At 49.6% G+C, this 13,420-nt stretch overlaps 1 protein-coding gene across 5 annotated transcripts in view; it reads right to left on the reverse strand.

The window, feature by feature from the left end:
- The window catches only part of LOC138253400 (nucleophosmin-like), a 214,614-nt gene extending 203,514 nt beyond the window's left edge, over window positions 1-11,100 (reverse strand). For all 5 annotated transcript variants that reach the window (XM_069205804.1, XM_069205801.1, XM_069205799.1 and 2 more), the window contains exon 1: window positions 10,952-11,100. In XM_069205804.1, the coding sequence (XP_069061905.1) occupies window positions 10,952-10,991 (40 nt within the window). In that variant the 5' untranslated portion in view covers window positions 10,992-11,100. The remainder of the gene's footprint in view (window positions 1-10,951) is intronic.
- Window positions 11,101-13,420: the final 2,320 nt, after the last annotated feature.

Consider the following 13,420-nt stretch of genomic DNA (forward strand, 5'->3'; position numbering starts at 1 on the left):
TGACATTCCTGCTGCCAAGCCCACTGTCACTTGCAAAGAACCAGTTGCCAGGAAATGGAGCACTGATAGCATTTGCACAAGGGGGGATCCCAGTGGGGTGACGGATAGCAGATATCAGGTCAAGCTCCAATTGGGCACACAGCTCTGTTATTGTGGCCCTGTCAAGTCTATAGGTGAGGATAATGTGCCTGTCCTCCAGTGTTGCCAAGTCCACTAGGGGTCTGTACACGGGGGTATGTCTCCATCTCCTATTCATCCGCACCGGTAGGAACCTAAGGGACAAAAGAGTGAGGAGCCGGTCACAAACTGAAAAATTGAGCTACAACAGAACTTTGCATCCTGTTAACTTGTAATGGGTCAGTGTGATTTGTCCAGTATGTCCTAATATCACCAGTGACGCAGCATTTTTCCAGGGTCTGCCCCTCCCCTTGAAATGGCGTCCACCTGTCCTGTGTGGAGAGACAGGTGGAAATTAGGTAATTCCGCTGACGTTGTGCGCCGTGGCGGAAGGGGGTCGGGAACCGCCGTGCAACTCCTCATTGGTTATAATTGGGCCCTATGGGTTACAGTGGGCAATGGTGATCTACGCCGGCGGTGACAGTATGCACCGCAGCGGACGTGACTGCCATTTTCTATCTGATTCCTCACTTGCTACCTGACCTTCCACAGGAGAGGACCTACACTGCATGTGCTGCTGTGACCTGTGTCTGGAACCTACCATTGGCCCGTGTGACCGGGGAAAGGGACCCAGTCTTCACTTCGGAGGAGTTGGAGAGACTGGTGGATGGGGTCCTACCCCAGTACGGACTGCTGTATGGGCCTCCAGACCAACAGGTGAGTACACTGTGGGCACAATGCATGTGGCATGAATGTATGGAGTGGTGTGTGTGTGAAGGCCTCGTGTAAGGGGGGTGGGTGGATGTCCTCTGGGCGGAGTACAGGTTGTGTGCTGGGCCATGTGTGTGTAAATGGTAATGGAAACGGGTATAGTGGGCCATATGTTTAACAGGCAGGACTGTTTGTCTAAATCTATTTTCCGGTGTGCATTGCCTCTGCAGGTCAGCACCCATCAAAAGAAGGGTATATGGCGTGCCATCGCCAAGGAAGTGAGGACTCTGGGGGTCTATGACAGGCGGAGCACTCACTGTCGCAAAAGGTGGGAGGACCCGAGAAACTGGGCACGGAAGGCAGCGGAGGCCCAAATGGGGACAGCCTCCCAATGAGGAAGGGGTTCCCGTCGGACCCTGACCCCCTGATGGCCTGCATACTGGCGGTGGCCTATCCAGAGCTGGATGGGCGCTTGAGGGCATCACAGCATCCACAAGGTGGTGATTATGGTGCCCACCATTACAACTTACGCATGGTAGGGTGGTATCCGGGTGGGGGATGTGTGTTAGTGGGTGTCCCTAGGCCAGGCCTGACACTGCAGCGTAGGTCCTCTGGTGGCTCAGGTTCAGAAGGGAAAATCTTGCTACCTAGCTCGTAGGCATCCACTACTGGTCAGGGCTGTGGGTCCAAGGTGTGCTGCATTTGGCGGTGTGAGCCCCTCCCCATGCCTTGGCCGCTAACCATTTCTCTGGTAGTGCAATGGCATATTGCGTAGGCCTGATCCCTGTGCGTGATGGTGCTGTGTACGCCAACGGTGGTGTTTGTGCAGCCATTAACCAAGTGTATCCTTTGTCTCTTTCCCCCGTTTTTGTTTTGTCATCCTGTCCTTATGTGCATTAGCATCATCTGGCGGAGGAGCAGAGGCACCGGGGACGGAGGGAGCTGCATCCCACAGGACCCAGGAGGCAGAGTCCACCAACACTGAGGGCACCAGTGGGACAGAGGGCGAGGGGAGCACCACAGCAGAGACTGGAGGGGACAGTTCTGACACAGATACCTCCTCCGATGGAAGCTTCCTGTACCAGCAACGCCCTCCTAGCATCCCCTCAGCGAGTTGCCCGTGCCTGCTCACCCAGGAGGGTGGGCATCTCCTTCGCCCCAGGCACCTCTAGCCCTGCCCCAGTTAGCCCTGCTGCCCTGAGTGAGGAGGCTATTGACCTCCTGAGATCCATCTCTGTAGGGCAGTCAACCATTGTGAATGCCATCCAGGGGCTGGCAGTCCAGATGCAACAATCTGATGCATTCCTGGAGGGCATTCACACTGGATTCGCAGCCCAACAGAGATCGATTTAGGCTCTGGTCTCCTCTCTGATGGCAGACATTGTCCCTGTTTCTACCCTCCCCCCTCCAACTTCCACTGCCCAGTCCCATTCTCCTCAACCCCAACCCATCCCAAGCACACAGGCAGACGAGCATGCACCCAAGACAACACGCAAGAGTGTCACAGGCAAACACAAGCACCACACTTCATCCCACAGGCACCAACACAAACACCATCCAGTTGCAGACACACCAACATCCACTATTTCCACTGTCTCCTCCTCCTCCACCACCTCCCACCCAGTTCCGTCCACACTCACACCTGCATGCACTACATCATCATCCACTACCAGCATCACCACACCAAGCAGAACACACACCTCACTGGCAGACACCTCCACAACAGCCATGAACACGTCCCGTGTCCTCTCCCACTGTGTCTGTCCCCCCTCCTTAAGTACACAAAAACAAGCACTCAGAAACCCAACAGACATCCACCTCACAACAGCATACAGCCCATGCACCTGCACCCCAAAGCAGCAGACAGACACCTCCAACAACCAGTCCCTCATCCTCCACTCCCATTCCTTCTCACTCTTCTCGTCCCAATGTCCCTAAAAAACTGTTCCTATTCACCACTGACCTCTTCCCTACCCCTCACCACCCCGCCCCCCGTCCTGCATGTATGGCCAGGGTAGGAAGAACCCAGCCAAGCACCTCAGCCACACAGTCCACGAGCCCAGTGGTCACCACACCCACTCGTGGTGGAAAGGGATCCAGGCCACATGTCCTGAAGGTGAAGGAGCCTACACGAGGCAGCCTCAAGGGAAAAGAGCCTGCACCCGAAGGCAGGAAGACCAAGGAGCCTGCACCCCCAGGCAAGAAGGGAAAGGAGCCTGCCCCAGCAGCCAGGAAGACCAAGGGGCCTGGGCCAGGAACTGTGACAGAGCCCCCACCACCAACCATGGTTGTCCAGTCGACAGAGGTTGCAGGGGATGGGCAGGAGCCTCCCCTCACCAGCAGCACCACCACTGTGCAGCGGTCCGAGGTTGCAGGGGATGAGCAGGAGCCTCCCCCCACCAACAGCACCACCACTGTGAAGCAGTCACCGCTGGCGGGCGGTATGTAATCCTGCCTCCATAGGCTCCTGTGCGGCCTTCCCCCTCCAAAGCCAGTGGGTATGACACCCACCTGAGAGACTGTGGCCCATCAATCCCCAGGATCAAGCACAGAGCATGTTGCCCCCTCCAGAACCAGTGGGTATGACACCCACCTGAGAGACTGTGGCCTTACACTCCCCAGGATCAAGCACAGGGCATGTTGCCCCTTCCAAAACCAGTGGTCTTGTAACATCTCCCGGCTGAGGTGTCCCCGGTTCCCCGTCCACCTGAGGTGCCTGCTTATTTACCAACTGATGGCCCTGCAGTGTTCTCTCCATGTTGAAGCAGGTGACATGTGTGGCCTTGGACTTTGGCCTGTGGCCTACAAACATTGTGGACTGGGCTGTGTCCCTTTTTCTATACATATGTATATATCTATTATCTTGCCTAACTTATTTTTCAAACTGTCTTGATCTCATTACATTCACTTTTGTGAAATTGCTTTGTCCTTGCATTATTCAACCGAGTGACGGGGTAATATTGTTTTTTTAATGCATCTGGTTGTGTGTATGGTATGTGTGTTGTGCATGTGTGTGTCACTCTCTTTTTCCGCCCCTCTCCCTTGTGTGCTAGGCGGCTGTACTCACCGTTGTCGTCTTCGCTGGCGTTGGTGTTCGTGGTGGAGCAGAACGTAGAAGATCATCGGGAAGACATGAAGTTCAGGTTGGTGAGTACTTTCCCTTCTGAGCTCTGTTTCCACCAGGCTTTTGGTGTCGTTGGTACCGCCCCGGAAAAGGTGGAGGTTTGCATGTCATAATATGGTGGGCGGAACATTGACTTCCGCCTGCCTGTAGGCGGCTACCGCCGTGGTGGCTGTTGTTTCCGCCCTGGAGGTCAGTGTGGTACAATGGCTGTCTTTCGGAGATCTTTCCGCCATGGTCATAATTTGGCTGTAGTTACCGCCAGCCTCTTGGCGGTATCACTGCCACTTTATCACCGACTGCCAGGGTCGTAATGAGGGCCTTAGTCTGTCGATGGTGACTTTGAACTTGATTTCTAGGGTTTGTTTCTGACATCAGTCTGATTTAGTTTGGGATGATGTTTTAGGTTTTGTGCCCTCGGCCTTCTCTGTTAGGTGGGCATGTGATATTCTTTGGGTCCTGGATGTATGATGTTTTATGGTTAAGTCTGTACATTACCAGATGTTTACACTTTTTCTTTTTAGGTCGAGAGGTATCTACATTGCTCCTTGGGGTGAAAGGTCTATGTTACGTCTGTTGATGGTAAGTTTTGTTGCTTACCATGATGCGTGACTGTATGGTGTCTCGGGGTTGTGTTGACTGTATGAGTTTAGTTGAATGTTAGTATAGCGTACCACAGGGCTAAATACTGAGGGTCTTATTTACGGTGAATTGGCATCGGGCAGCGGCGTAAGTCTTCTTGTTGCACTAGCTTACGCCAATGTGAAAGGGCAGAATGCACTGTATTTATGCAGTATGGTGCATTACTGTCCTTTCTGTTTGCCCTGGCGCATAGTTGGCTGCCTAGGGCCAACGCATGGTGCAGGGGTGTCTGTGTTGCATGCAGGATTGTTTTAGAGCAGGAAGGGGAATGTTACTGCACAAAAACAATTTCAAAAGGTGTTTTCCTCTTTCAATGCGTGCTGCAAATTGCAGCGCATAATGAAAGAGGAAAATGCGAGCAGAAATATAAATATTTCTCCTTGTTACGCCTACTCTGGAAAGGCATATGGTTTTGGCACTGCCCCATGTTCATGTGATTAAGTAAATCTGAGACAGTGTCAAATCCATGGGGGTTGCATGGGAAACCCCACCGCAACGCCTATGACATGCCTCCCTCGCACAAAGTAAGGCAACTCAACGACTTGCACTGCTTTGTCTTACTCCATAACTATGAGGCCATTCAAAGCCATACAAAGTGGCTTTGCATAGCAGGGATGTGGAATCCCTATGGACATATTGGTTGGGATCAAGGGCAACAAGTTTTCATGTTTATTTTGTCCTTGGGACAAGTAGGCCAAGCCCCTGTAGCAAAAACCCTTTGGCTGCCAGTTTACAGAGAAGGGAACTGTCTGCAGTTGAGGTAATATGTGTGTACATATGTTAGTGCGGTTCAAACTTGTATTTATGGTTCATTAATGAAAAGCCTTCATTATTAGGGTAAGCGCTGTAAACAGATGTTTTAAGGTCACAACTGCACTACTGACAGTTGTTCCAGTAAAAAAAAAAATATATATATATATATATATATATATATATATACACATACATATATATACACACGTTTGAAAAGTTTAACAATATGAGGCTAAGTATAATGCTCCCAGAATGCTCTCTGATTAGATGCAAACACTTCATTGTTGTGGGAGCTGCCAGGCCCTCACCATTGTAACAAACACTGGCAAAAAGGGGGAAAAAAGGTTTTGGTCTCAAAAAGCTCACATTGCTACCAGTGGATTAACAAAGGCCCGCCGGTCCCCTCTGCACAGCACCTGCGCTGAGTGAGTCTGGAAGAGGGGGGGCCTCCATATTCTTTTCAGGGGGACCCCCTCTAGTTCCGTTACTCCACTGATTGCCACAGAAGTCCCTGGCACTGAATAAAACCAATGTGTGCCAATATGCTCCTTGTAGAACAGCCGAATGCGATCACTCCCAGTAAAGCCAGCCAATATAGAAAAATAAAAAAGTTTAACAAAAACAAAATGTCTTTGTTAACACCAGACCTAATTAGGGGTCCAAGTCTTAAAGAAAGTCACAAAAGTGCACCCATGGTATATGTCATTGAATTAGTGGCTTTTATGAATTCACAAGAACTTACAGAAGTAGACCAGGAAATCATACACCTAGAAAATATTTGTGAACTGTATTTTAGCACAAGTACATATGCATGTGTAGATTTCCTCATGTGAAAATCTATTGAGCTTTTATAAGTTCACATACCCATCTACTACTTTTTTTCCAACCCAGGAACAACTTCTACTTCTGCCACTGCCATGAGAAAAGATTAGAGAAGAGATGGTGAAAATCCTTAAAACATGCAAGTTAGTAGGTTTGCAGACTCAGTACTATTGCTTAGTGCTTTCTCCAGCCCCAGGATGTAGATCTGTGGGAAGGCGGCAAAATAAGGAAATTACTATAGTAGGGACTGAAATTGCAAGTATTCAAACCCTACTATAATAGTAGCTCTGGCACAGAGAGGCCATTATAGGAACTCTTACATTATGAGATCGCTGCCATAATTTTTCGCAGCACTACATGGCACCAAAGGGAAAAGTAGATTTTTTATATAACAAGTAGATTTAAGAAGCAAGCTCTCCCATCAGACAAGTACATATTTTACTAAATTCCACATCCCTGCGTAGCCTCGTAGATATAGTTGAGAGGCTTGCGCCACAGGAATGTCAAAAAAAGTAACGCTTCGGCGGCGCAAACCTTTCATAAACAGACCCCTAAATGATGACAAACTATGTGGCATATCTGTGTGGTTGGATGTTTGAAGCGTGGGCTTTGTATCATTTATTATATTTTTTGTGGCACATATTAATAAGGGCTGTTGAAAGCCACAGAATAGCAAGCATTAAGCAAAAGTCTGCTGAACGGTTTTAAAAAGCAAAGTAGATAAATCAGGCCTCAGAAATATGAAACTTGCAGTGTGGAACAGGGTGTGAAATAAAGTATAAATAAGGACTATGATGTGCAGAACGTATTTGAAGATAAATAGACTGTGGTTGAAGGTTTACAGGCTGTGACAGTTTAGCATGTATAGTATTGTCTGAATGTTAGCTGTAGCCAAAGATGTGAGGTTAAGGGTGCACAGACTGTGGCATAAAGCATAGATGTACTGAACTGCTGGTGTGCAAACTGTGGATGCAAGAGTGCTTGATAGTGTATAGAACGTGGCCGAGGGTACACCTGGTGTTTGCATTGCACGTGTATAGCATTCTCAAGCTATTGTATGGCTACAGTCTACATAGTGCAACAGTGCTTTGGGCATCTGGACAGTCTTCACAGTTGTAAGATCTTTTGTTGGCACTAAGAGGTGACTACCAGGGTGAGAAAATGCAGTCTCTGAGGCCAGATGGGAATGGTCAAATAATTGGTTACAGTACTTCATTCATGTAGACTGAAGGTGCATTGCATATACAGACTATCATATCAGTGAGCTCCTGAGGACTTGTGAAGGGCTTGTTGCGTTCCCAACAATGTTTCCTGGGACCTTGACCATGAACTCACAAACAGGATTAAATGGCTGTCATTTGAACATGCGATGTACACTCCTAATAGTTGTGGAAGCAGTGGAAATGCTCTGGTGACTGGTGAGAGCAGTACTAGACTCGAAGAGTGGGGTTTGTCGTATGCACAGTCTGACATCTGCACCTCTAGTGATGGAAGATGTGCACACACCGCACCTCCACAAAGAGGCTGATGCACCCAGCTTTGTGATGCCGGTATTTCAAAGAGGAAAAGAGGCGAGGCACACGCCTGCATTACCCGGGAGAGGACAAGTAGTGCATAAGCACCGCAGCTACACCGTTTACAAGACAAATAGGAAGAAGTGACCAGCAGGAAGGAGCAGTTCAGATTGATAGATTCTCTATGGAACAAACCCTCAAAAAAAGTATCCGAGAGGGTAGTGACAGATGATGAAGACACTCTGCTAGTGTTTTGTGGGGGGGCACTAACAGATTGGTAGCAGTGGAGCAGGCAGATGATGAAGGTGCTCTGATAGTGTACTACAGAGGTGCTGTACAGTACACTGGTGCCACAATCAGAACGTTATCAGTAGGGAAGAGATTTCTGGTGCTCTGTTGCTGTACTGTGGGGAGGAGGGAAAGGGTGGCTGGGGCAGCGCACCTGTGACATAAACAGACAAGTATTGTTGGGGGCAGATGATGAGTGTGCTCAGATAGTGTAATGGGGAGGTGGATCTCAGCACTCCTGTGCCATTAATCACACTGGCAGCAGGAGAGGATAGATGATGAAGGTGCTCTGCTGGTGGATTGTTGGGGGGGGGGGGGAATACGTATGCCACAATCAGACTAGTATGGGGGGCAGGAGAGAGGGGTAGGCAAATGATGAAGGTGCTCTGCTGGTGTATTTTGTGGGGGAAGGCAGGACACCTATGCCTTACTCAGACTGGTAGCTTGGGGAATCCAGATGTATCGTAGGGGGCTGTGCAGCACAACTGTGCCACAATCAGACTGGTATGGAGGGGGGTGGACAGATGATGAAGGTGCTCTGCTGGTGTATTGTGGGGGGCAGGTGATGATGAAGCTGCTCTTCTGGTGTACTGTGAAGATGATGTGCAGCACACCTGTGTCACTATCTGACTAATAGCAGGGGTTGGGGGAGGTGATGATATCTGTGCGCTGCTGGAGTATTATGGGGGTGCTCTGCAGCACACCTGTATCACTATCTGACTAATAGCAGGGGTTTGGGGAGGTGATGTTATCTGTGCGCTGCTGGAGTATTATAGGGGTGCTCTGCAGCACACCTGTGTCACAATCAGACTAATAGCAGGGGTTGGGGGAGGTGATGTTATCTGTGCGCTGCTAGTGTATTATGGGGGTGCTGTGCAGCACACCTGTGTCACAATCAGACTAATAGCAGGGGTTGGGGGAGGTGATGATATATGTGCACTGCTGGTGTATTATGGGGGTGCTGTGCAACACACCTGTGACACAATCAGACTAATAGCAGGGGTTGGGGGAGGTGATATTATCTGTGCGCTGCTGGTGTATTATAGGGGTGCTGTGCAGCACACCTGTGCCACAATCAGACTAATAGCAGGGGTTGGGGGAGGTGATATTATCTGTGCGCTGCTGGTGTATTATAGGGGTGCTGTGCAGCACACCAGTGCCACAATCAGACTGGTATCGGGGACAGATGATGGTGCTCTGCTGGTGTACTGTGAAGTGCTGCACATTACACCTGTGTCACTATCAGACTGGTGGCGGGGCACATGATGATGATGAAGGTGCTCTGCTGGAGTATTGTGGAGGAGTGAGGAGGTGGCAGGACAGCGAAGGCAGGATGCCTGGGGACTTCAAAGGGAAACTGCTGGAAGCCCCCCCCCCCTCCACCCCAAACTTCAAAAGCACAACTCGGTATAAATACTGGACCCCAGACACCAACTCTTCAGTGCACTTCAGGACTCTGTAGATACTTTGCCAGAAAGGAGGACTGCTGGGTTGTCAAAGGCCTGCTGCCCTGCAGAACGACTGCCCTGGTGGACTGATGTCTTGTTGTGCTGACCTGCTGCCTGGGTGAGAAGGACTTGATCTGCATCTCTTGAACCCAGAGCCCCCAAGTGACTCCAAGGGTTAGTTGGCTGGCCTCCTGATCTGAAGCCTTAGGGACACAACAGACTTCCAAAAACCTTCCTCCTGCAAATGGACTCTCATCTGTGAGTCTGTCCTGTCAAATGGTGCCAACCCAGTCCTGGACCCTGGGAAGTGGGTCTAAGGTGCTATGCCATTCTCTGTGGATCCAGCAGAACCAACAAATCACCTATGCTGCATAGAACAACCCCAAGCCGCCCCAAAGATCCACATTGCAGCCTGTCACCATATTGGAACCGCCACATGCAACGCATTCTCAGCCCGGACGCTCACATCCCTCATTGATAGCCACCTCAAGTACGCCAGATTCAGCTCCTCTGAAACACACAGCCCCAAATGCGCAACCCATCCTCTGCACTGAATATCACGTCACAAACATTCATCAACATGATCCTAGATGATGACTTTGCATCTTGGAACGGACTCATCACTTCGGCTGCGCTGCGCATCTTTGCCGCGTATCTTCACAATACTATGCAAATCAGGATTCTCTGTTCAGTGGGCCTAATTGGGTCCCTGTTCACTGCCTGCGCTCCGCCGGATTTGGCCAGAACTTGTGATGTTGTCCCAGTCTGGCGCTACCAGATACCCTCAGTTGGTGCTTCACGTCTTTTGCTGACATTTTCACAAAAAATCTTCAAATAGTTTTGGTTCTACTGATTGGATCTTTGTCATTTTGGGCTTGTTTTATTAATTAAAAATTACTTTCTTTTTCTAAATTGCTGTGGGATCCTTTTGTACTGTGTTTTCGCTGAGTTACTGTTTAAAGTGCTGCACAAACACTTGACATATTGCCTCTGAATTAAGCCTGACGGCTCAGTGCCAAATTGCACGAGGGTAGAGCACAGGTTAATTCAGGGACTGCTTGTGACTCCTCCAGGAGAAGAATTGTGGTTGCTGCTTGAGAGGGTTTCACTCTCCTCAACCAATAACCCAATGTCTTACAGGGAGGCAGATGGTATAAGTGTTTTGGTGCATTGTGGGTGCTGTGCCGTAATCAGTCCAGTCTCTGGGGTGGGAGGGGCAGATGGTGAAGCTGCTCTGCTGGGGACTGTGGGAGGAGGCAGATGACGGTGCTCTGCCGGCGTATTCGGGACGTGATGGTGTAGGTACTGCTGGTGTATGGTGACAGGCAGGTGATGATGAAGGTGCTCTGCTGGAGGAACTCCTGGGGGGGTAGATAATGAAGGGACTCCACAATAAAGGGGATCCTCTAGTGGGAGGTAGATGACAATGAGGGGGCTCTTCGGGGGGGGGGGGGGGGGGGGCACGCTACTTGCCGGCTCTCCTCAGCCCAGCAGCTCCCGGGACTCGGCCCTCACCCCCACACTGCTGAACTCACCGAAGAAGCAGGAGAGGGGCTTTGGGGCGGCGTCAGCCATGAGCCCCCCTCAGGCCGGCTCCTCGTCCCGCGGTCCCCTCAGCAGCGCCCGGTAACGGGCAGGACGAGGAGCTGCGGAAAGAGAAGAAGGACTGCTCGCCTCCCATCACAGGAACTGACGTGGGGAGCAACAAGCGGCGCGTGCTGAACAGTGGTATGCGCATGCGCAGCTTAGGACCCTCGCCACTCTGGCCTTTGACGGATCCTTGAACGGAAGGCGTCGGTGTCACAGCGCGAGTTTCTATTGGCTACTTTATGAGGGGGCGGGCCAGATATAAATACTCGTGTTTGAGGGAGAGAGAGAGAGAGAGAGAAGAGAAGAGAAGAGAAGAGAAGAGAAGAGAAGAGAAGAGAAGAGACTAGACTAGACTAGACTGACTCTGCCTGCCTTTGATGCGACTGACTCGTGTTGCAGGCATTGAACCTATATTTTAAGCTCAGAAAACACTCGGGGGGGCTACAAGGTTTCTCAAAAGAGCGTTTCGAGCAGCCCTGCTAAGTGTCACGCATTTCCGTTGAGACTAACGCTATCGGTTCCTTTAGTGTGAGGGTTACAGTGGAGTGTGTTTCCGTTTAGAGGTGGGCGAGCCTCTGAAAGCTTGCTTTGGCTCAGTTCAAAGTACTTTGAAACCTCGAGCCTATAATGAGCTGGACTTCATGTAACTTCTGCCTGCCCCCTCCCCCTAGCCAGGGTGTGGCTTTACAGCCAGCGCTACTGACTGGGCAACCACATTTTTGTGTCTGCGTTGGCTCAACCTCTTGTGGTTCTGCGCAAATCACTTACCACTTGCCTAGAAAAGAATGAACGTGACTTCTTGTAATGTAACTTGTGGTCATGCAAAACACTTCAATACCTTTGCATCAAGTTTTACTACATAAATAATGCAGGAAAATGGACAAAGAGGTCAAAACAAAGCCATAGCTTTACTAAAGACAAATGGGTACCTTTTAGTGGCTGGTTTGTACAAGATGAATTTTGATAAACCACAACTTTCCCGCTTAAATATGTGATCATAAGCATATACTTTTTCATCAAAGCTCCTTTTTTCATTATTGTGAATGAAAGCACTTTCAAATATGTGAGTTTACAACACAATTTGTACAAAAACCTATTGTGTTTAATTTAATAGACTATAATGTTGCTCTGTAATAATCTGAGCCACATATTGGGGATATCTGACAACTGTTTTGCCTCTTAGTTCACAAATAGTTCTTGTTTAAAGACTGTAAGGAAATGCCTCCTTGGCATGGTTACCCCCTGACTTTTTGCCTTTGCTGATGCTAAGTTATGACTTGAAAGTGTGCTGGGACCCTGCTAACCAGGCCCCAGCACCAATGTTCTTTCCCTAAACTGTACCTTTGTTGCCACAATTCGCACAACCCTGGCACCCAGGTAAGTCCCTTGTAACTGGTACCCCTGGTACCAAGGGCCCTGATGCCAGGGAAGGTCTCTAAGGGCTGCAGCATGTCTTATGCCACCCTAGGACCCCTCACTCAGCACATGCACACTGCCTCACAGCTTGTGTGTGCTGGTGGGGAGAAAATGACTAAGTCGATATGGCACTCCCCTCAGAGTGCCATGCCAACCTCACACTGCCTGTGACATAGGTAAGTCACCCCTCTAGCAGGCCTTAAAGCCCTAAGGCAGGGTGCACTATACCACAGGTGAGGGCATATATGCATGAGCACTATGCCCCTACAGTGTCTAAGCAAAACATTAGACATTGTAAGTGCAGGGTAGCTGTAGCAAAGTACCATCTTGCCTGGCATGTTACCCCCATATTTCACTGTATATATGTTGTTTTAGTTGTATGTGTCACTGGGACCCTGCCAGCCAGGGCCCCAGTGCTCATAAGTGTGCCCTGTATGTGTTACCTGTGTTATGACTAACTGTCTCACTGAGGCTCTACTAATCAGAACCTCAGTGGTTATGCTCTCTCATTTCTTTCCAAATTGTCACTAACCGGCTAGTGACCAATTTTACCAATTTACATTGGCATACTGGAACACCCTTATAATTCCCTAGTATATGGTACTGAGGTACCCAGGGTATTGGGGTTCCAGGAGATCCCTATGGGCTGCAGCATTTCTTTTGCCACCCATAGGGAGCTCTGACAATTCTTACACAGGCCTGCCACTGCAGCCTGAGTGAAATAACGTCCACGTTATTTCACAGCCATTTTTCACTGCACTTAAGTAACTTATAAGTCACCTATATGTCTAACCTTTACCTGGTAAAGGTCGGGTGCCAAGTTACTTAGTGTGTGGGCAGCCTGGCACTAGCCAAGGTGCTCCCACATTGTTCAGGGCCAGTTCCCCGGACTTTGTGAGTGCGGGGACACCATTACACGCGTGCACTACACATAGGTCACTACCTATATGTAGCTTCACAATGGTAACTCCGAATATGGCCATGTAACATGTCTAAGA

The sequence above is a fragment of the Pleurodeles waltl genome, chromosome 1_1 (assembly GCF_031143425.1).
Source record: "Pleurodeles waltl isolate 20211129_DDA chromosome 1_1, aPleWal1.hap1.20221129, whole genome shotgun sequence".
NCBI classification, from domain to species: Eukaryota; Metazoa; Chordata; class Amphibia; order Caudata; family Salamandridae; genus Pleurodeles; species Pleurodeles waltl.